At 37.7% G+C, this 24362-nt stretch overlaps 2 protein-coding genes across 4 annotated transcripts in view; one reads left to right on the top strand and one right to left on the bottom strand.

Annotated features, from left to right (window-relative positions):
* Positions 1–24362, bottom strand: part of LOC145440652 (kelch-like protein 8) — a 328197-nt gene that overhangs the window by 36150 nt on the left and 267685 nt on the right. The gene's annotated exons all lie outside the window — the stretch shown is intronic.
* Positions 6689–24362, top strand: part of LOC145440623 (unconventional myosin-VIIa-like) — a 50780-nt gene continuing 33106 nt past the window's right edge. The window contains exons 1-19 of one of the 3 annotated variants that reach the window (XM_080318299.1): positions 6689–6814; positions 8287–8403; positions 10426–10575; positions 12071–12255; positions 12965–13086; positions 14127–14383; positions 17407–17475; positions 17538–17604; positions 18776–18870; positions 19884–20003; positions 20066–20208; positions 20552–20687; positions 21342–21416; positions 21834–21969; positions 22244–22339; positions 22398–22546; positions 23277–23392; positions 24076–24131; positions 24209–24335. In XM_080318299.1, coding sequence (XP_080174425.1) covers positions 6797–6814; positions 8287–8403; positions 10426–10575; positions 12071–12255; positions 12965–13086; positions 14127–14383; positions 17407–17475; positions 17538–17604; positions 18776–18870; positions 19884–20003; positions 20066–20208; positions 20552–20687; positions 21342–21416; positions 21834–21969; positions 22244–22339; positions 22398–22546; positions 23277–23392; positions 24076–24131; positions 24209–24335 — 2234 coding nt within the window. In that variant the 5' untranslated portion in view covers positions 6689–6796. Of the gene's footprint in view, positions 6815–7459; positions 7620–8286; positions 8404–10425; positions 10576–12070; positions 12256–12964; positions 13087–14126; positions 14384–16143; positions 16184–17406; positions 17476–17537; positions 17605–18775; positions 18871–19883; positions 20004–20065; positions 20209–20551; positions 20688–21341; positions 21417–21833; positions 21970–22243; positions 22340–22397; positions 22547–23276; positions 23393–24075; positions 24132–24208; positions 24336–24362 lie in introns of those variants that run through there. The other 2 variants (XM_080318298.1, XM_080318300.1) reach the window with 2 other exon arrangements.

Genomic DNA, 24362 nt, shown 5'->3' with positions numbered 1-24362 from the left:
GGTGATGTGCAATGCCGCTGGACAAGGATAGAATGTGCAGATAGCCTAGTAGTCTTGCTATCCCGGCCGAGCGCCAAACGGGAAAGCAGCGGACACCAGTTTTTCTGATCAAGTCTTTGGTCTGACCCGGACGGGGATTGAACCCACCAAGAAGCTGGACGCTCTACCATTACGCTATCTTGTCGGTAGTTCAGGACATGCCAATCAAATTATTAAAAATTTCATCATTTCAATACACCACAGGACTGCAATACAATGAAAATATTGGAATGTGTCGAAACGTCTCTGAAATCAGACACCTAACGATATTTGCTGCATTGTGACAGACGGTTTTATTAGACTAAATTGCAATAAAAATATAATACATGTTGGAGCGATACGATCCTCAGGGATTCCCACGTATCATACAGTCAGCTTGAGTTTGAATTGTAATTTACGAGACGGCATTTCTCATGATAACTTGAAAAATAGCACAACATTATATGTTGTCTAGGGGTAGATTTTTAGATCGGTGCACGAGATACTCTCTTTTCATTTTGTACAGCTCAATGTAATGATATATCTGTATTGCAATGAATTTCAATATGAATATAGTATTCAATTGTATATTGAAGTTCTGTACCTCGAAGAAGCTCTTCAAATGATATAGCTGTGCTATTAGCTCAATGGTATGAACGTAAACAATGGACACGATTCAGCGCATTTGACAATAATCGCGTTGCTTCTCCAGGGCTCGAGGCGGGAGGTATGTTACAGGCGTTTAGCTTGCCGGTAATGATAATCGAATTCTACCGACTAAAGCGTGTGATGATGTGATGTAAGTGGCTTCAAAAGTTATTGCAACGGTTCTACAGGGCCTTCCACAATTTTTTTGCTGCGTTGATAATTAATCAATAAGCAATAGCAGCAGACACAGACAGATTTGTCGTTTTGCCTTCGACACTCACCAGAACATGTAGACAGAGCCAGAGCGTAGAAACAGTAAAAACAATATTTAAAATATCAATATGATCATAGTAACAAGAATGGCGCATTAACACGACGCGACTAGCTTCGGTCTTTTTTGGTATTAGCTACATAATTCAATTGACCCTTGGTCTCGTTGAAGCCAAGAAGCCAGTATGGAATCGGTGTCCAAGGCACGCAGGATCACGCCGACTTGGTCGCCAGTTGCACTATAGATTACTAACCTACGGATAGATACGCAGGTCACGTCATTACGCTCCGGCAAGCAGTTACACTTATTGCTGAGCAATCTAAAAGCAGCATAATCGGTGGTGTTATAACTTGCGACCCGAGGGGTGAAATTTAATGAAACTGGTCTTAAACGAGAGCTACTGTCGCACTGATTCTGAGAATACAAATTAATATCTTGTCAGGGAAATGGAACCACGTCAAAACATCCCTCAAATTCTGAAAATTGGCATTGTTCTTAACAATCGCTTGACGAAATTGCCATTGTTATGTTCATCGTGTTGCGGTGTTGCCATTGTTGGAACAATGCCGATTTTCAGATTTTGAGGGCTGTTTTGAGGTGGTTCCATATCCCCGACGAGATTTTAATTTGTATTTTCGGAATCAATGCGGCAGTAGCTCTCGATCGGGACCAGTGTCATTACATTTCAGCCCTCGAGTCGCAAGCTATACCTCCACCAATTATGCTGCTTTTAGATTGCTCAGCAATAAGTGTAACTGCTTGCCGGAGCGTAACGACGGGACCTGCGTATCTATCCGTAGGTTAGTAATCTATAGTTGCACGCGGTTACGCCGTCACGGGTCGTTGATTTCATTAAAAAAAAAAAAAAATTGAAAAAAAGTCGATGTTCTCAGCCACCCCAAATGCTATATTCCAGTTAGTATGTGGTATATAATGGTTTGACCTAATCCTCAAGCCAGGATCTGTTGATTACTGTCTGTTGGTAAAGTACTTGCACCTTGCCAGTTACTAACCATTAGCATCTGATCTCCTGTCACTGGCTTAACACAGTCATTTGAAGTCAGTAACCTTGCTTGTCACGCCGCAAAGTTGACTCTGTCACGCGAAAAAAGCTTCTATCACGCAGGATTTATTTCAAAAAAAGGACGGAGATTCCAATCAGGCCAAGAAGGATAGTTTATTTTTAAAACCTCTATAGATTACGGACTAATTTGATTCCACAACGTTACCTCTGTCTGTTAACGCGACAATGTAGGTCACGTTTCTACGTGGTATAATCATGCATTATGCGCATTGCGCAGACTAAAACAGCAACTGGAGATAGCAGTTGTTTAAGTCGTGTGATGCTGGTATAATCCCTAAGCAGCTGAACTAAACACCACTGGTTTATTGATGATTGACGTTCACAATCTATGCAGCACGTATTTTACTTGTAAAATAATTCAGAAGGAACGAGGAAATGAAAGGATGTTATATAGTTTTATTTTTGTCTTTGATGTTGGCATATACACCACCAGCCCATGATAGACATACACGCAATCTGTGCATGAGTGCATGGTGTGCATATGCCGCTGGACAAGGGAGGTACAGATATAGCCTGAGGGGAAGGGGGTGTAGGTGTATCGGTATTGAATTTAAAAAAAGGTACGGTATATATGTGGAAAAACATGACATTTGACTTGACTCATGGAATTTTTTTGAACATGAAAAAGGACTCTAGTTGAGTTGAATTACTTTATGTATTGACTCGATTTGTACTCGAGTCAATGCGAATGACTTGAGTCAAGTTATATGACTTGAGACATTTGATATCACTTCATTCAAGTGTTATATTTTGATAGCCTTCGATCGATTTTAAGGTCGTTTACCTGTTCGATTAAACGCGTTAAAGGGAGAAAATTAGTATAATATATTATTATCATGCATGCAAGGCATTCGATATGACCCGAGAGTTGAAAAAAAGTGATTTGAATATGACTTAAACTCTGGACTGAACACTTAACAGTGAACGCTATGACTTGATCTCCGAGTTGAGTCTTCACAATATGACTCGGACTCGACCCTTTGCACCTTGACTATCACCCTTTGCACCGTGAGTCGGAATTGACTCGATAGTGAATTGAAAATAACTTGACTTAACTCCAGAATCAAAACCATGAAAGTGAGATTGTGATTCAGTTACAACCCTGCAGTTCACACTCTACAGAATGTCCTATGAAGCTTTTTTTCCCCATGTTGGAAATTTGTCTTGTATGAGTGTCTTTTACTCCACGCAAAAAGATTTTTATTTATTGCAAGGCTATACAAGGTGCTTCCAACTGGAAGTGCTGACTCTTGAGTGATGTTTTAGTAAGTGTCACTGTATTTGGGTCACAAGGATTTCCGAACACCATTTACGTCCCGGAACCGTTGAATCTATGGCTCAACTGTTGCTATAATCTAGCAACAGCAATTATTGGGAGTAAAAGTTTGTAAAATGCATATTTTTTTCGTCATGATATCTTGGAAAACTGGATCTAATTGATCCCGTATTAGGTAAGTGCAGAATCTCAGTCTAGTACTCTGCGGTACTGCACTGTATTTTCAATTTTAATATTTTTGAATTTGGTCGCGCTGTCTACAACTGGCAATTTCAAATCATTGTTTTGTTAGTTTTCTGCTGTTATTGTTGTCTTGTGAGTATGACAGTCATACATACAATACAATTGAACTTTACAATACAAGCACTGTGTGGCGTTGTTAAGTACTGCATGGCGCATGGTATTTTCACACCGCTTGGCTGTAACTCAATGTGAATCACATGAAACCACGAAACAATATCAATTTAGAAAGTAAATTAAGGTTATGAAAATGAGATACGTAGTCTCTCCGATCTTCACTTATGTATTGGCATTGGTTCATCTAATCACTGCAGGTGCAAGTGTGCAGTGTGCATTTGCCGCTGTTGTATTGGAAGAAATACTTTCTTCATTGCTTATTATACCTTTTCTTGGCTGTTAACTGTATACTGTTACCTAAAAAAACTGATACTCTCCTCATAAATTCAGTAGAATTCAGCAGCTTGTAGGGCAAAAATTTGAAGGATACACATGTAAGGGTGAATCTATGTATACTTGTATAGTCAGTAAAAGTGCAATTGAATAGTAGGCCTATATTCATATTGAAATGAACCCGAATATTTTCGGCTGACACTCGTCAGAGGTAATCGTCAGCAACTAGTGGAGGAATACATTTGTTGATATACAATGTTCTTTCCAATTCTCTACCAGTTGCTGACGATTACCCCTGACGAGTGTCAGCCGAAAATATTTGGGTTCATTTCAATATGAATATACTATTCAATTGTTTGAAGTTCTGTACCCCCAAGAAGCTCTTTCAGTAAAAATGATGTCGTAAATTTTGATTTAATTACAAGTAGAAGTAGCAATTTCCAAAACGTGCCAAAATTAACAAGTAGAAGTAGAAAATGAAAATGAATGGTCTGAAAAGTGCTCAAGTTAGTATATTTCAAAAAGTATGCTTGGTCGCGGGCTCATACCTTCAGTAGTCAATCAGAGAGGGCCACTTTCTAATATGGCAGGATGCATCTAAGGCAAAATGACATTGAATGATCCTTACCAATAGATAAAATATGTGACTTGAACCTGAATTAATGACAAGTTGGGAATGACTCGACTCGAGTCAAAATCTAAAATGTGAGGATGACCAGGAACCTTTTAACTTTATCATAATTCCGGCTTGACCTTGCTTACTTGATGCGGGAAAACTATTCTAAACAAAATCTAAATTGTTAATCAAACAGCATTTTGAGCACACAGTGTATGTCATATTCGTATATAATTGACGTTTTATATAGAAAAATTTTAGCCTATATGATATTTAGAAATTATTTATAGGCTCATTATTTATATTGCTCAGACTGTGGTAATGGAAAATGCAGTGACAGTTGTGTGGATGTTCCACGCAAACTTGTTTCACTGCTGTTCTTGAAGAGAAGTGATATCATTACCGATCTATTCAATGAAATTATAGATCCTATACAAATGAAGGTGATCCATCCGCGTGTCTAATATATTGTGTGCTTTTCTGATTCCTACTATTTTTCATGGTGCTGTGGCCAGGTTCACTCGGTAATCTTCTGCGTGCGCAATGTCAAGATGATCTGTAGAATTTTGAAGCGACTTACTAAAATAATTAACCCCCATGCATTATTGATTTCGGAATGTGCAACACTTACTGAAATGAGTTTACTTTGTACATAAACAGCAATCCGTAATGCTATTACTTTAAGATTAGAAAAACATAGACAGATAAGTCTCTTTTACACTCGAGGAGAGAAAAGTTTCAAGTGTTTTTCAGCCGTTATATCGTTGTTTAATGGGATGCTCTTATGTTCCTACTAATGTATGGAGTGATATTTTTGAAGGGCATACAATTGTATGCTTGGTTTCCTATCAGTACAATTATCGTTCTTTCGCGGAATAATGGAAGTTCGTTCCAAAGATGTTCATGAAACCATCCCCAAATATCTTTGATTCGGGTGTACAATTCTAAATGTCATTGCAACATTGGTCGCCGTTTGTCTTTCTCATCTAATTGGTGAAATTTTTGTTTGCTCCAATTGGAATCTAATATGAATTCTCAAATTTCTGGTTTTCCTGAAAATACTACAGGAGAATTGTGTATTACGGAACGAACCAAGCTGGTGTACAGACATCTGTCATTCTGCTGCTTACGAGAAAAAAACCATCATTTGATACGAACTGAACTTGATTCAATTTTTTTGTTTTCACTTATTCACTAATACTAATTATAGTCTAATTCAGAAGTGAAATTTGTAGCTATAACTTTAGTTATAATCTAATTTTGAAAAAAAATATAGCTATAAATCTAATTGTAATCTGATTTTGAAAAGACGGACTAGCTATCATTCTAATTCTGATCTAATTTTGAAAAAAAACTGAGTAGAAATAATTCTATATAATCTTATTTGAAATAGCTGGAAATTTTCTAGTTGTTCAAGTCTACATTCTAGCATGGTAGCACCTGGTTCTGGCTCGTTTTAGCAGTATTTTTATCAATTCAAAGCGCCACAAGATTGTGACTAAATGAAAAGATAAGAAGGTCTCACAATGAACCAAGCCGTTGATCATGATAGCTCAAATGTCATGAAATGTTTGCTGTACAACTCGCCTAGTTTCAAGTTTACTCTCCGCTGGAATTTAGCGTCCACGCCAACTTAAATATTTGCACAACACCAGAGACTGCAAACAATTTTGGTTTCTCTCTGTACCCGCCGGTAGCATTGAGCAGCAATTTAATATCAACATTTTGTGATTCGAATAATTTTATCTCAAAATGCGTTTGTGATTTACATTCCTAGTTTCGATGCCATTGATAAATCATGCAGTTTTGCCCCTGTAATGTGGTTAATTATTACTAGAGAGGATTTACCTCTCGTCACATTGTTTTGTAACAAGTTTACCTTTTAATAAGTCATCGATTTTAAGGGCCATACAGAAATGCTTGGGGTCAGAATAAATTAAGGTGCGGTGAATATATATGTGTCTGCTTTGTGTTGTAGGCCGGATGTAGCGGCGAACTTCGAGTAGATTAGATTAGATTTATGCTGCAGATTGGATACTTACTGACATTTATGATATAATTTGTATTTCTGTGGATTGCAGGCCATCTGAATTTGAGTCGGCAGGGAAATGTGTTTGCAATTTTTGATTATCACACATTGTAGTCCACCATGAATGATGATCCCACATTTTTTGCAGCGAGTAGGCTTTTAACAATTAAAACAAAGCTACCCGAGGATTGCCATCAACTGGGAGACGTCTGTCTTCATCAAAGATGGCTCTTGTCAGAGAGGTGAGATTCTTCCACTTTTTTATTGGATGATGACGTCACTTCATAATGATGAATGAATGGTTTTGTGTTTGAAACTCACCTTTCTCTGTTATGAAAGACATTTTTTGAGGGAATAAAACGGCATTGTGCGGGAGCAAATATAGATAGAAATTATTGGGATTACTGGTTAGTGGTTAGTTTGGGAACAAAAGGGAAAGTGCTCAAGTGTCCTCGAGCAATGCTTTGTCGCGTCACTTGTTCCCACTTTTTGGTACGGGGGCTGTGGCGAAGTCATTTCTAAGCTTTGTGCGGTGAATGGAATGTCAGTGTTTTATGAATTCAAACTTGAATAGTTGAGCGCTGCTCCTTGGGCGGAACAGGTATCTTTGGACTTTCGTTCAGTATTTTAATCATCGCTTCATGTTGAGAGAATTTGTAGCATTTTCCTGGATCTCAGAACTAGTTGTCGATAGGCAGACTTGTTCAAACTACTGGACGATTCAAACCAACCAAATTTATTTTAAATGTGCAACTGGAACTAGAACTACGGTACTCAAGCAAGTAATAGTTATTTGATTGTCAACTACCTACATTGGTAGGTTGTACAAGTCTGTCGACAGGCCAATGAATTGCTAGAACCGTCTGAGATTAGACTAGACAATCCTTTTCACTAAATGTTCTGTATATTTCTGTGACATCACTCGTAAACGCTGCAGTGTTTTTCATCCATCTACACCTCGTTAAGACTTAGTGACAATCACATTATTGTGGGATGTTGCATTTGTTGGAACGAGGACATAGACAAACTAATTCAACACCAAATCAGGTATGTCATGTCATCATTGAGTTTGAGACAATCCCATTAATAGAATCGGCCAGTTTTCATGTCATTGAACTTGGACTCAAAGCTTGTTGCCAGGGTTGTAACCAAGTCGCAAGATGTCGAGTAACAAGTCAATAGTACTTTTATAGTTTTGACTCGAGTCAAGTTGAGTCATTTTCAACTCACAACTGAGTCAAATCCGGTCAAGTCAGCGAGCAAAGGGTTGAGTTCGAGTCATAGAAAACATCAAGGGAAAAATATGAATCTACCTATTCCTATTCATAATGTTGAGACTAAAGTCTGAATGCAAGTTACAGTTTTCACTGTTTGAATCAAGTTTAAGTCAGGTTTAAATCACTTTTTGGTGATATTGAAGGCCTCTCATTCATATTATAGTAATTTTTTCACTCTGAACATGTTAATTCAAACAGATAAATGACATTATATGGGCAAATTTTCAAGTGTCGGGCCCTGATACACGGGACTTGAGTCAAGTCATGTAGAATGTCTCGAGTCATGCTCCATGAGTACAAGCCGAGTCAATGCATAAAGGGACTCGAGTCGAGCCATTTTTCAGTTTTATGTCACCAAGCAATTACGACTCGAGTCATTGCAACCCTGCTTGTTGCCCAGCAATGCTGAATTGTAATCTCATCCCATTTTTGTCCAGGGCGATCATGTTTGGCTGTTGGAGAATGACCCAAGCACTCTTTCCTCTGTGCCTTTGGGCGCCGTGGTACTTGGGACGCAGGGAAGCAGGCTGAAAGTCCGTGACGATGACGGAAAGGTGACCTTTGGACCAGACTTACACAACTAGATACCGTGATTATAGTTGCCTAATCAGACTAATTATGATTGAGTGAAATGCTGGCAATCTAATTCTAGTCTACTTTGTAAAACGTTTCGATGCTCTCATTTTAATTCTGACCTAATTTCTGGTTTTCTTGAAAATGCTACTGGAGAACTGTATCATGCGATATGAATCAAGCTTACTGTACAGACATTTTACATTCTCGTTCTTACGAGAATGAACTCAACTTAGTTTTGTTGCATTTTTTTCTAATAGGGTAATTTCCTGCCAAATCAACAAGGGGGTTGCACCAAGGTTGGAGAATTTATATGGGATTTGGCACACTGGCTGATGTAGCTTTAGACAGGCCAAATCCAAATTTTTTTTGAAATATTCTGAAAAAGTACCAAGTTATGAGGCTTCAAAGTTTGCACATTTTCCTTGTCACGCTTCATTGAACACAGTCAATTAATTTTTCAATGTCATAATTTTAAAGGTAAAAAGCCGTCAGCGTGGCTGAAATTTGGGGACATGATACTACTGGTATCCAAGAATTCTTAAATTGATGGCCCAAACATTTCAGAATATGTTATCATATAAAATAATGTCACCAAAGACTCCTACTGCATGTTTTGGTACCGAAAGTTTACACTCCCATAAATAAAAAGGGGAAAAATTTTAGAAGCCCAAATTCTGAAAAAATGATCTTGAATATATTATCTTCCATTTAATATTGATTCAATTCATTAATTTCCAACTACACCAGTAAAAAACTACAAATTAAGAATTGGATTAGATAAACAATGAACTAAAACTTTCAAGGCATTGTTCACTGTGATGTCACAATGCGTCGATTGTTAAAGGTGGCTGAATGGAGTAAACTGGCCATGGGAATAACAGTACAGTTGTGGCTGAGTAACTAGTCCAATTTTAGTGAGTGAGTGACTTTATTGTCTTAATTTCAACAGGTAAATAACTCATTTGAATGCATAGTTAGAATGGTGATGTCTCAGCTTGAAAATTGCAGTACCGGGTTGATAACTGTGCCAAGCTTATTGAAGAATGATCTTGAACTGATAAGTCGCAGGGCATTCATTGACAAGGACAAAATTACAAATATTTGCCACCATCATTATAAGGATCTTGTCTCCAAGTATCCTCTGAGATTCAAGAAGTGCATGGATCCCTTTTATAAGCATAAAAAATTGAGATGCTTTTGTACAAGTATGCTACGAGAACAATTTCATTTCTAGTTATGTGGTTTATGATTAGAGAAACTGTAAATTCCAGACCAATTGGCATGGGAAATTTGGATTGAATTACATGAATTCATTTACAGTAGGCCTATACAACCAATTTATGTGAATTTCGTTTGTTAAGCTTGTTTGGCTTGTGACGTCATAATTGGAAATACCAAAAATTCACAGTAATCAGAAATTGTCAAATTTCCACCAGATAACGTGGAAATTAATTGTTCATTTTTTGTAGCAAGGTAGAATGCACATTGAAAACCATGAATTCATGAAAATGACCTTAAATTTTTTTTCCCCTTTTCAGATATACCACATTCCATTTAAGCTGTAGGAAAATGAGAAGCTGCTACTCACAAGCCTCACTAACATGATATAGACTTCAAATGGTTCATTCGGCTCACTTTATATGTTAGTCAGGCTCTTGAGGAGATTTCCACCAAATTTTAGGGTTATCAAACTATCATAGCAAGATATATTGCTGTTTCACTGCAGATTTGATGAAAATCACTGAAGCGTGACATGCAAAAAGCATGATTTTGTGAGGAGTGTAACTCGGTCATCAGATTGAATTTGAGAAAAAAAATTTGGATTTCCTCATAATAATAACAGAAGAATCAATGTGCCAAATTTCATAGCCATCCATTAACCTTGGTGCTCATCTGAAAATAAATTTGCTCATTTGTATTTACAGAATTAATTCAATTCTGTTTTGTACTGATCACTTTTAATAAGGCAGGCATTGAAACCTTCCATTTCTGGTTTTCAGGAGCGCTGGATCAAATCGTCTTCGGGTAAAGTCAAGGTGATGCACCCCACTTCTGTGGATGGTGTGGAGGACATGATTCGACTCGGTGATCTGAACGAGGCAGGAATACTCCGAAACCTTCTCATCAGATACAACGAACATCAAATTTATGTGAGTATGCTTTTCAGTTTTAGAAGCAATTGAGGGCTTGAGGCTATAAAATACTTGAACAGTATATTCATAATATGATATTACATGTTATCATTAGGGCAAGTTTTTGTTACAGGTAAATCTGTGAAAAGTTGCATTTATTTTTGTAAACAGTTGCAGAAGTTGCATTTTTGCTCGGTTGACTAAAAAAAAAAAGGTCAACTTCCCAGATTGACTAAAAAAAGAAAGGTCAATTTTCCGGCTCAGCTCCCGAAATACCCGTAAAAGCGTTACTTCGGTGTTGATTTACGGTGTTTCAGTCGAATTTGGCCGTGTATTTCACCAAAATCGAAAATACTTTCATGAAAAATTGAGAAAGTTGCAAAATGTTGCAAAAAGTTGCATGGAAAAAATGGACAAAAGTTGCACTATAAGATTCCTTCAAACAGCTTAAAACAGCATTCTACATATCTTACGAGTATTTAGGAAGCTGCCGGAAGCTGTAAAAAAAAGTTGCAAAAGTTGCCCTAGTTATAATATATTACTCAATTGTATCGTGAAGTTCTGTACCTCCAAGATTCTCTTCAAATTTAGGGTATATTAACAATATGTTACAAAATTCAAGTTCTCAACTAGAACTAGAACTACCCATTTTTCAAAACTCGCGACTAGTACTAGGACTAAAGCTACAGTACTCGCTTTTTGAAACTCACAACTATAACTAGAACCAGACCTATTCACTTTTCAAAAGTCGCAACTAGAACTAAAACCACTTACTTTTCAAAAGTCGCAAGTAGAACTAGAACTAAAACTACTCATTTATCAAAACTTGCAACGACTTTTCAAAACTAACGTCCTTTGAAAATTCACAACTAACTAGATTTGATTCAGAGGCAATTCATTAGTTTCAATGTTATCGGAATTGGATCGGTTTTCCACATGAATATCAGAAGAGCCTCTTGGATGTACAGAACTTCAATATACAATTGAATAGTATATTGATATTGAAATGAACCCGAATATTTTCGGCTGACACTCGCCAGGGGTAATCGTCAGCAACTAGTAGAGAATTGGAAATAACATCGCATATCAATAATCGTGTCACAAAATATGACGTCACCAGCATGAAATTTCGAATGATAGAGCGTTCAATGTACTATTTTAGGTGGTACACGAACTCCTTTTGTTAACAGAGTTTTGGTTGGTGTATTTTGATAAAAGTCGACTCCAAGGCACACAAATAGTTGCTGACGATTACCCCTGACGAGTGTCAACCGAAAATATTCGGGTTCATTTCAATATGAATATACTATTCAATTCTACATGAATATCAGTAGAAATTTGAAATGGGAGGGGATTCGACCCCCAAAACCCACCACTGGTTACTCGACTGTTAGTAGTGATGACTCTGAGCTAGCAATGGCTGCAAGAATATCACACAACAGAATACCAGTATGTATCACAATGACACATGTCCGATCAAATTGAGGTTATATGAAGGATTTATTTCAACCAGACGTACACGGGTTCCATTCTGGTGGCGGTCAACCCGTATCAAGTCCTGCCTTTGTACGAAGGAGACCAGATCAAGGCGTATACCAACAAGAAAATCGGAGAACTGCCTCCACACATTTTTGCCATAGCCGACAACGCTTATTTCAACATGAAAAGAAACCTGAAAGATCAGTGCGTGATTGTGAGGTGAGAAAGTGGTGCAAAAACTAAGATTCCATATCCGGAGATGGTGCATTTCCAGTAATTTTGGACAGCTGGATAATTCTAATTGAGTAATTAAACTAATCATGGCGGTTCTAATTTGTGAAATGTTTCTATGCTCACATTTTACTCGTCATCGAATTTCTGGTTTCCTCGAAAATGCTACAAGAGAACCATATCAATCTTGCTGTACATACAAACATTTTTCATTTCTGTGCTTATGCTCTGATTTGATATATAGTGAACTTGATTTTTTGTTCTATTTCTTTTTATATCGGAATTAAATTTCCAAGTTTTTGCGGACTCAGTAATTCTAATTCTAATCTAATTGGGATAAACTGATCTTGTTGCCCGAGGTTTACTCAATTGATTTGACGGTAATTCACAACTTAAAGAGGCCTTAAAGTGCTCAATGAGCTTTGTACCACAAACAATCCTAGATACAAAGATACCTAACAATTGCGGATGATATAATACATCTCAAGTGTATTGAAAATTCAGGTAATGAATAATTAACTGTATTCTATGGTATTTCGTCCCTTCCTCTATCATGTTTGAATAGTGACAGTTATATGCGATGTAGCTAAACAGCTTTATTTGCCGTCGATTAAGTAAATAACGAACGTATTTTTGCCCATTGTTTCACTTTATCTCTGAGACTATGCGACGGAATCACGTTACCCTTGCTTTTTAGCGGCGAATCCGGTGCGGGAAAGACAGAGTCCACAAAACTCGTTCTCCAGTATCTGGCGTCGATCTCCGGGCAGCATTCGTGGATAGAGCAGCAAATTCTTGAAGCAAACCCCATTCTTGAAGGTATCCAGTTCAATAGAGACGTCATGGTTCTATCCAGAGGTGGTCAATAAGGTTAATTTTTTTTCCCGGACTCGGGATTCACTGGTTAAATTGTTAGGTTGCCTCAGAAAACATTGCACACCAAAATTTGGCTCAATTCTGACCGGTATATGTCAAGGTAAAGGAGTTGTAATAATTTAAATTTATTATGAAAAGTTTGAATGAAATGTTCAAATTTTACTGTCAACCACATGAAATTGTTAAGCGTTGTAAAAGAACGAAGCATACATTTTTTTTTCTCACTTCCAACCAGCAGAAGCGAAGCGATTGCAGTCGGAAATTTTGGATTTGCAAAATTAGCATTGAATTTGGATAATCCCAGAATTATAAATAAAAAACTCCAATATCTTTGCTTCTAGTGGTTGGAATTGCATCAAATTTGTTTCATGTCACTTTTATGGATAACTCAACAATTTCATGATGTAGTTGAAGTGGTGCCCAACCATTTTAGACTCATCGCCCCCTTATGAAGCTCTACACAAATCCCCCCCCCCCAATATTTATGGATCAGAAAAAGAGAACTTATAAACGGGAAATTTATTCAGATCACTCAGATTGCTGGTGAATTTACTAAGAAAAAAGGGTCATTTTTCGATTAGTTGCTCATAAAACCGGTTACCGTGTCTACTTTCAGTTGAGATGACCTTTTTTTAGTCAAAAATCGTGTCAAATGCAGGATAAGCAGTCTTCCCGTGCATTTTTGGCCGTTTTAATTTGATATATCCCACTGGACGCTCTAACATTTTTGCCCCCCATCGCCGCCTTTGGCATTTTTGCCGCCTTGTTTCTCAAAATCGCTCACGTTAAAATTTTTTTTAGGCAACCTAACAATTTAATCAGTTTATTCCCAAAATCCGGAGAAAAAAGTTATCGTTAACCAAACCTATGTTTGGCATGCAGTGCACAGCAACGGAACCTTCTCCGATCTTTTCAGGCAATGCGCTTGTATTGACCTCACATCAATATGTGTGATTAAATCTAATGCTTGAAAATATGTTCAGCGTTCGGCAACGCAAAAACCATCAGGAATGACAACTCTAGCCGATTTGGAAAGTTCATCGACATTCACTTCTCCAAGAAGGGCGTCATCATCGGTGCTAAAATCGAGCAGTATTTGCTGGAAAAGTCTAGGCTGGTCTATCAAGCGAGAGAAGAAAGGAATTATCATATTTTCTATTGCATCTTGGCCGGGATGAGCTCGGAACAAAAGCAGAGGTTTGGCCTCGGTCAGCCCTCGGACTATCACTACCTCACTCAGGTATGCGACTGATTTTACATCTACAGTCTTCTTTACCGCATATGAAGATGGAATCGGGCTGATAATTCTAGTTGTATAATTAGACTAATTACAGCCGATAATCTAATTCTAATCTAATTTGTGACATGTTTCTATCCCCTCATTTCTATTCTAATCTACTTTCCGTTTTTTGTGAAAATGCTACGTGAAAGCCAAGCTTGCTATACATTTGCCACTCTCTTCCTAACGAGAATGAATTCTGATTGGTATGGAATATAATTCAATTCTTCAGAATTTATTAATTCTAATTCTAATACAATTTGAAAAAAAATCTTGGTATCATTCTAATTCTAATCTAATTTGGAAAACTGAAAATTGTTCCACCATGGTAACAATGCGTTACCTTCTCTGTTAATTGTTACAATTATGGTAATTTGTTTGACTATAATTCGACGAAAGGATCACAAAAATAGAGCGAAACGCGGTTCGGTGAGTTTTCAATTTAAACGTGTTGCATTTTTGGTGTTGTTTTGTCAATCGGTGGTTTTATGAGGTCCGGCTTATATGTCCCCCCCCCCCTGCCCCGACATTGAGCATATCAGAAACCAGGCTTGGACGAAGAGATAGTTGTAGTTCTACTTGATTACATTAATTCGAGCGAAATGACAGCAATATAATTTTTGAAATGTTTACATTTTCTTATTTTAATCTAACATCTGTATCTTCTGAAAATGCTACTAGGAGAACTGTACATTGGGGCTCTTCAAAAATGGCTTTTTTTCTCAAATCGTACTGGCTACTTGCTAAAATGTTTAGGTTACCTAATTTAAGCCTACACACCAAATTTGGTTCAATTCCAACCAGTGGAAGCGGAGTTGTCGCCGTCGAAAAATTTGGATTATGAATAAAATATTTGAATACGTTGTTGTGCCGATAGCAGACGGTATCTTCTTAGCGATCCGTTCGGCTTTAATTCTGCATTTTCTGGTGTGATCCATGAAATATTATTATAATAAAATATTATAAACGGTGACCAATTCTTTAATTAATTATTATAGTCGTGCCCATCGTGAATTCTATGTTATTCAAATCCAAATTTTTCGACGGCAATAACTCCGCTTCCACTGGCTGGAATTGAACCAAATTTAATGTCTAGGCTTAAATTCGGTAACCTAACAATTTTATCAAGTAGCCAGTACGATTTGAGAAAAAAAGACGATTTTGAAGAGCCCTACTGTACATTGCGAAATGAGCCAAGCTTGCTGTACAGAGACTTGCCATTCTCTATCGAGTGAGATAGTGTAATGGTTATGCGTCCGGCTTCTCGAGCGGTAGGTCGTGGGTTTGATCCCCGGCTGGGTCATACCAAAGACTCGAAAATTGGTATCCGCAGCTATCCTGCTAGGTGCTCAGCAATCACGGATAGCAAGGAGAAAAAAAAACGGGGCCGCAGACTAGATGACCTCATGGGGCCGTATCGCAACTCCGTCGTCAAAGCATCTCGATGGTGCAGGCGAAAAAGAATATCATCTCTCTCTCTCTCGCTCTTATCAGAATGAACTCTGATTTTACATGATTTCAACTTGATTTTTGTTGTATTTCTTTCAAATTAGAAGTTTAATCCAAATTAATCTAATTTTGAACAACTGAAAACTTTCTGGTCGTCCTGCCAAAAACGTCCAATTATCGCCAGACAGGCTGCGGCCTGTCAGCACTCCCGACATTATCAGTGACATATTTTGTTTCCAAGACGTCGTCCAATTAAATTTATTGTTCCAAAGGATTGCGGCGTGTCATCTCTTCTGAAAAATGCTGAGTCAGGTGTGGTGTGGCATGGGTCTGTTTGATATGTTGCTCGTCACTAACTCGGGTGCCTTTAAATATCGAATGATGCTCGATGAAAATGTAACACGTTGATTTGTTTCCTTTTGCTTTTTGCTTTCCGTGGAAGACGTTCGAGGCAAGTTGAAGTTATTTCATAGCGCATGCGACTAAGTTCTGTAATATAGGCCTGTGTTTAACTATAGATAACAACCCTTCGATAGATACGCAACACGTGATTGAAAAGCTAGGCAACAAGATAAAATGTAGAAAATCGGCATTGTCGCGAACAATCAATCGTAACAATCAAATTCTACTGCAATTTTGAAATTCTACTTGAAAAAATCGAATTTACGTCAGCAATTTTCAACGACTAATTAAAATCAGCCACCGTAAATACTATTTTTTCAAATCCAAAAGTTCCTACACCAATAAATTCGATTTTAAGGTTGAAATTGAGCCAAATTTGATATGCATCATTTGTTTAAACTACCCATCAATTTTACGGGTTTACGGGGTAGCTAGTAAAGTTTGAAATAAAATTATTTTTATTTATACACAATAAATGCAAAATATTATCGTCTAATAACAGTGATTCTACAGGTCGGAATTAAGCCAAATTTGGTGGGCAGCGCTTTCTAGACAACCTAACAATTGTATCATGTAGCCAGTAGAATTAGAATTTTTTTTATTTGAACCGAATTAATGGTCATTATATTGCGGCACTCCGATTGTTCATAACAATGCCTATTTTGGAGTAGTTGCAGTGCACTGGCAAGATTGTAATATCTATTTTTAGAATCAATGCTACAGTAGCTTTCGTTCAAGACTAGCTTTAATAAGTTTTGCGCTCTGTTTTTCAAATTTTGAGAAAATCAAGTTTTTTTCATTTTTTTTTCGGCCATATTTATCATTGTCACATTGTTTCAACTATGGTCACCGTATATGGCCGAAAGAATGTGAAAACTTTACAAAAACTTATTTTTCGCAAAATGTGTGATTTGGACATGAGATTACTAAGAAATTACTAGTCCAGCCGAGCAATCACGTCTTGCGCATCTATCCGTAGGTTAGTTATCTATAATATTGCGACAAAACTGATGATATACCGCATTTATTTCAACAATTTCGCGTTTAATAGCATGATTCATGCACGTTATTATGAGTTACGATCTCGTAGCGCGGCTATTTACCGACTATTGAAGTCAATATTTGTCACTCAGGGTAGTTGTTTGGAATGCGAGGGTCGCGACGACCGTACGGAATTTGGAAGTATCACCAGTGCGATGAAGGTTGCTTTTGTTGCTTGTTGCCTGTGTATTCTCTTCACACTGAAATTCCGGCTCTTTTTTAGGTGTTGTCGATATCCGACGCTGAAATTACAGAGATCTACAAACTGTTGGCAGCCATCCTGCATATCGGTTGGTTCATATCATTGCATTATTTTACATATTGCATTATACCAGTTAACCGGTGGTTCCTAACAGAAACCAGTGTCTTGCTGAGCCAGTGTCAGGAGTGGCTTGAGGTTAAGCCAGACATCAGAATAATACTGCAACACTTTTTTTTTCTGTGCATTTTCAAGACAAAGTTTGATGGAAGTGAGACAGAAACATGTTGCTTCCGTAGCTTTTAAGCCCAAAACTGGCTTTCCAGCATAAGCGGTTATCTAGATATGGCAAAATTAGCTATTTTCGGTCCGTTCGGTGAAATTGCACAGCCACCGAGGGTGCATGAACCTGAGATCATGATAGAAGTTAATCATTTGAGATTTGGGACTAAATATCAATAGCACTTTTTGAAATTCAAATTTTTCTATTTTTACTCCAGCCTACGCAGCAGTCACACTGATTATACTACACAAAGTTCTTTTCAGCTGAAAATATTTGGGTTGATTTCAAAATGAATACATAGTCCTATATGAGTATATGTTATCATTAGTTTGCAGTCAAATCCGTGGAAAGTTGCACTTATTTTTCACAAAAGTTGCAGCAAAAAGTTGCATTCAATTTTCACGAAAGTTGCATTAAAATGTTGCGTTTATGGGCAAGTTCCTTGAAATTATTAGGGTATGAGATGCTCGAATCGTTCCGTATCCAAGGCACTGGGGCAAGCCTCAATGTTGGCGACTTCATCAAAGTCAAGAGCGTGAAAAAATTGACTCAGTGAAAAAATATTTTTGGGCGGTCCAGCCTGAATGTACAATGTACATCAAATCAGAAAGGACCTCAAATTCAAACGACATTGAAATAATCAAGCGATCTATTTACATATAGTGCCAAATATTTCCAGTAAAAAGTTGGTGGCATAAAAAATCGAAAAAGTTGCAAAAAGTTGCATGAAAAATTGAAGAAGAGTTGCAATATTAGATTCATCCAAACAGCTTAAAACACCATACCACATAACTTCTGAATATTTAGATAGGTGCTGGAAGTTGTAAAAAAAGTTGCAAAAACTTGTCCTAGTTATCATGATTATATTTATTGACGAGCTGACTTGATGGCCTAACTGTCGTATCGTTGGCCACCTCTTTCAGGAATATCTTCTGATATTTTTTGAGATGTCTGTAATCTAAGCTTTCACTATTTGCAGGTAACTTCCGGTTCGAAGAGAGAATGATCGACAATCTGGACGCTTGCGAATTGGTGTTCAGCTCCGGGATCAAGATCGCCAGCCAACTGCTTGGAGTGAGTTCAATTTCGAACAGACTCGCACGAACTACCGATCAAGTTATCTGACAGTCAGCCTACTGCTGTTTTTTTAGTAGTTCTAGTTCTAGACTTTGTAAAGTGAGTAGTTGTAGTTCTAGGTGTGCATTAAAAATAAGTTGACGAACAACTAGAAAACATTTGGCGAAAATAGTGAAACGGGTGTAAGGTGTTCTGTTGTGTGATGTTGTTGCGGTCATTGCTAGCTCAGACTCATCACTAGGGCAAGTTTTTGTTGCAGTTAAATCCGCGGAAAGTTGCATTTATTTATTTATTTTTGACAAGAGTTGCACTATAAGACCACATTTTGCTCGGTTGACTAAAAATAAAAAAAAGGTCAATTTTCCAGCTCGGCTCCCGGAATACCCGTAAAAGCGTTACTTCGGTGCTGATTTACGGCGTTTCAGTCGACTTTGGCCGGGTATTTCACCAAAATCGAAAATACTTTCATGAAAAAACGTAAAAGTTGCATGAAAAAAATGGACAAAAGTTGCAAAAAGTTGCACTATAAGATTCCTTCAAACAGCTTATAACAGCATTCTACATATCTTACGAGTATTTAGGAAGCTGCCGGAAGCTGTAAAAAAAGTTGCACAAGTTGCAAAAACTTGCCCTAGTCATCACTGCTAACAGTGAGGTGGCCAGATGGCAGGTTTTTGGATTGACACCCTCCCATTTCGAACTTGAAAGCTCGCCCTTTTTGAAATACCGATAAGATAGAAATGAGTTGATTTTTAAATGGATTTTTAAAGGTTGTTAAATTTCTAGTTCTAGTTGCGAGTTTAGAAAAGTGACTAGTTCCAGTTCTGATTGCAAGTTTTTGAAAGTGATTTGTTTCAGTTGCGTATTTTGAAAAGTAAGTAGTTCCAGTTCTAGTTGAGAGTTTTTAAAAGTGAGTAGTTCTAGTTCTAGTTAAGTGTTTTGAATATCCAGTAGTTTGCACCATTCCGATTTGGAAGCGTGCCAGACTCAAATAAAGCTAACTTTTGCAGGTGGATGATCGTATCTTGTCGCGAGCCATCACACAGAAGACCCTGGTGATGAGGGGGGAAAGTGTGACGTCTCCGATGAACATCGCACAAGCCCAGGACGTCAAGGACGCCTACATCAAGGTATCGCATTTTAAAACATTACGGCTTGTGTAGTGTATCCCTCTATAACAGTTGATTTTCAGGGTGTTTACGGACGTTTGTTCGTGTGGATTGTGAAAAAGATCAACAACGCCATCTACAGCGGAGAGAAAGACACGGACAGGAGCGAAGTGCTTTCCATCGGACTGCTCGATATTTTTGGATTTGAGAATTTCGACACTAACAGGTCTGCATTGCTCCCTTGAAAATCAAAGTGTTCATTATTTCTGGAGGTGGTCAGTAATTGAGTAATTCTAGTTTTTCCGAGACCTCAATCACTTTTTCGTAGTTGCATGCTACTCAAGTGCATGTTATTTTGAACTACCGCCACATCTACTTTTTCCAATTTGGATTTTGTAGAAAGTAGGCTGTGTGAGCTTTATTCAGGCCTTTTATTTTTTACTTCTACTTGAGTAGTTTTGATACATCTTTGAAATTGTTACTTTTACTTGTAGTTTAGTGGAAGTTTACATGTTACTTCTACTTGGGTATATAGCTGAGCATATCTGACAGCTCTGATTATTTTCTAGTTTCGAACAGCTTTGCATCAATTTTGCGAACGAGAATCTGCAGCAGTTCTTCGTCCAGCACATCTTCAAGCTGGAACAGGAGGAGTACGACAAGGAAAGCATCGACTGGACTCATATCGACTTCACGGACAACCAGGTGCGGGATTTTCAAGTCTGATCTGCGGGCTTGCACTAAGTGCTGGATTTTCAAAACGTGCACTATTCAAAGATCGAAACTAGAGCTGAAATTAGAGCTATACTGACTTTTCAAAACTCACTAGAACTAGAACTACTCACTTTTAAAATCCTCAGCTAGAACTAGAACTATTCACTTTTCAATATCCACAGCTAGAATTAGAACTGGAAGTACTCACTTTCAAAACTCGCTACTAGAACTAGAACTAGAACTGCTCCTTTTTCAAAACGCACAAATAGAACTAGAAGTAAGAGTCGTTCGAAATCCGCAACTAACTGACCAGCACACAAATAACGAGATTAGATTCCAAAGCAACTTTGTAATTTGCTTTTATATGAATCAGATCGGTTTTCCACATGAATATCATTACAAGTTTGAAATGGGAGGAGTTTTGACACGTGTTTCATACTTGTTCGGCAACTAAATTATTTTTGAATGCGCAATTAGAGCTATTCACTTCTCAATATCTGCGACTACAACTAGAACCGCTCACTCTTTCAAACCTTAACTGGAAATAATGAAAAAACCAGTAATTGGTTGAGCGTTAACTGGTTGGATTGGTAATTTGTACAAATCTGCTTACCAGTATTTTTCTTGACACCTTAATATTTGCAGGACATTCTGGACATGATCGCCATCAAGCCGATGAACGTTTTGGCTCTCATCAACGAAGAAGCCATGTTCCCACGGGTAAGATTTTTGTTATATCAGCTGCACGGTTCGGGTTAAATGCTTCAGTTGATTGATTTTGGATTTTTGATTACTAGCACCTTTGCTAATAACCCGATATTCAAATTTCCCAAACTTCAGAGCATTTATTTTAACAGCTTTTCAGCTTTACTGTTTTCTTGAACATAAAATTAACTAGAAAGGCTGACTTTGGAAAACTGTAAGCTATAAGAAATAGGTTGATATTCCCAGTGTAACAGTTGCAGATTATAGTTCTCTGACGCCCTACTGCCACATTGTGACATCATGAAAATGGCTGATCTTTTTTTCCTCCAATGGCCGACCACAATATTTTATTCGAATATTGATATCGACTCGGTATTGTGAATGAACTGATGATAATAAGCTGTCATGATTGATTGAAAACCGATATTTCAGGGAACCGACCGTACCATGCTCAACAAACTCGTCAACAAACACGGAAAAAACCAAAATTTCGAAAACCCCAAATCTCAGAACGATGGCACTTTTGGAATCAAACATTTTGCCGGGCCAGTACGATACAATACCGCCGGTATGTTATTTCCGGGGCTGGGCAAAACCGAGTGCCCGAGTGATTTGATTCTGAATTGAGTATTAGGCTTAGAGTAGAGTATTCAAGTGTCATTCATCAAGGCATCGTTACAGTGTGGAAAATGTGGGAAGTTCAAATATGTAGGCTACCTTTTTTGCGACCACAGAAAAATAATGCCCGCTTAACAACGCATTAACACTTGATTTGGATTCGAGTGCTGAAATCATTGCACCATTGCCGATTTGAACGTGATCAAAATCACTATTCATGGCAGGTTTTCTGGAGAGAAACAGAGACACTCTACACGCCGACTTGATCGAACTCATCCAATCGTCAAAAAATAAATTCCTGAAAGTGCTTTTCCACAAAGGTAGCTATCGTGCGTTTTCAGTTATCGAACGGAAATTCGCAAAATTTTTATTGCTCAGAGCTCAACATGACGGGCTCGACTCGGAAACGGAATCAGACTCTTTGCGAACAATTTAAGAGGTCGCTGGACTTGCTCATGCGGGCGTTGTCGTCGTGCCAACCGTTTTTCGTCAGATGCATGAAGCCCAACGAGTTCAAAAGACCAGATGTGATATATATATTTATATTTGTATCATTTATTAACCTTATGTACACTAAGGTTGTTCAAAAATACCTTTTTTCAAATTTCCCAGGCTAGTTGATGAAATTGTTAGGTTTGCTGAAAAAAACGTTGCACACCAAATTTGATTCAATTCTAACCTGTAGACGCTAATAGTTTAGATTTATTGTGAAAATTTTTTTTCCAAATTTTACTGGACACCCTGTGAAATTGATAGGTTGTCTTACAAACATGCTCAACAAATTTAGCTCGATTCCAACCCGTAAAAGCAAAATTATTTACGTGTAAGATTTGAGATTTGAAACAAAATGTTTACCGATTGATTTCCAATAGTAAGTACTGATTTTTTGAAATCCAAAATTTTCAACTCCAATAATTTTATGATTACGGGCTGAAATTAACCCAAATCGGTTATGTATCGTTATTTTAGACAACCTAACAATTTCATGGGGTAGGCAATAATATTTAAAAAATAAATTTTACAATAATTTCCTACTCTAAATGCTACACTTGGTTGGATATGACCCAAATTTGGTGTGCCGTGTTTTTTTAGCCAAAGCCAATTCAAATAAAATATTTTTGAACATCACTAGTGTACTGCGCCCGAGTGCAGGGCTGATATATTGGTATATTCGGCACTAGAAATTATAAGATTATTATGAATATTTTTCAGTTGCGTAGAGAGTATCGTTTGGCTTTGATTGCCTTTTTTCGACAGGAATTTGACCGACTGCTGATTGCTCGTCAGCTTCGCTACTCCGGTATGATGGAGACAATTCGAATCCGACGCGCCGGATATCCCATACGCCACACTTTCCAAGAGTTTGTTGACAGGTAAACATGCAAAAGCTGTTTTTCAGTGCAGGGGTTCTTGATCTAATATTGGAATATTGTAAACTTAATTTAAGAAGAGCTTCTTGGACGGAGGTGGCAACTTCAATACGCAATTGAATCATATATTGATATTGGAATAAACCCAAACATTTTTGGCTGGCACACGTCAGGGGAAATTGTCAGCAACTCATAGATAATTGAAAATGACATTATATATCAACAATCGTACCACAAATTATGACGTCACCGGCATGAAATTTCGAATAAGAGAGTGCCTCAGCTATTAAAAATTTATATGTGGTTCTATAGAAGTTTCTGCAAGGGGAAGCCCTGTTAAAAACCGCTGCCTTGATTTTTATTGTTCGGCTTTCTTTTTGGAAGAACTGTGACTTCGCTTGCTAGCTTCTATTATGATGACAAACTTTGCTGAATGCTATTGTAGAAATGTGACGAAGTCCAAAGGGCATCATGAACTCTATATTACGACACACGTTACCTGTATAAATATTGTATTAAAAATTTGAAATTTGAATGTTTCACTGAATATCAGTATGAATTGTGATGCACTTGGTGAATTTCTGGTTTTCCTTAAAATGCTACTGTAGGACTGTGTTGTGCGAAACGAGCCAAACTTGGTGTGCAGACATTTGACATTCATGTTTGATCGAATTGTCTCATTTCAGATATCGCATGATTCTTGACGGCGTTAACATCGCAAAGACCAAGAAAGAAATGATTGGTGGGTTGCTTTGATAACAGATTGGAGGGAAAATAGTAAAGAGAAAAAATTGAAATCGTAAAACTGAAATTTTTCAGAGGTTTGCACGAAAATCATGGAGCGCGTCCTCAAAGAGGCAGACTGGCAGATCGGAAAAAGCAAAATCTTCCTCAAAGACGAGCACGACATGATGTTGGAGATATCGAGGGAGTTGTCAATAACTAGGTGAGAATCTCGCAGGGCTGTAATGAC

This window comes from Botryllus schlosseri, chromosome 6 (genome assembly GCF_051294905.1).
Source record: "Botryllus schlosseri isolate E-star chromosome 6, Bs_hap1, whole genome shotgun sequence".
Taxonomy (NCBI): domain Eukaryota; kingdom Metazoa; phylum Chordata; class Ascidiacea; order Stolidobranchia; family Styelidae; genus Botryllus; species Botryllus schlosseri.
Note: the sequence above shows the minus strand (reverse complement) of the source record. Positions and strands in the feature narration are given on the sequence as shown.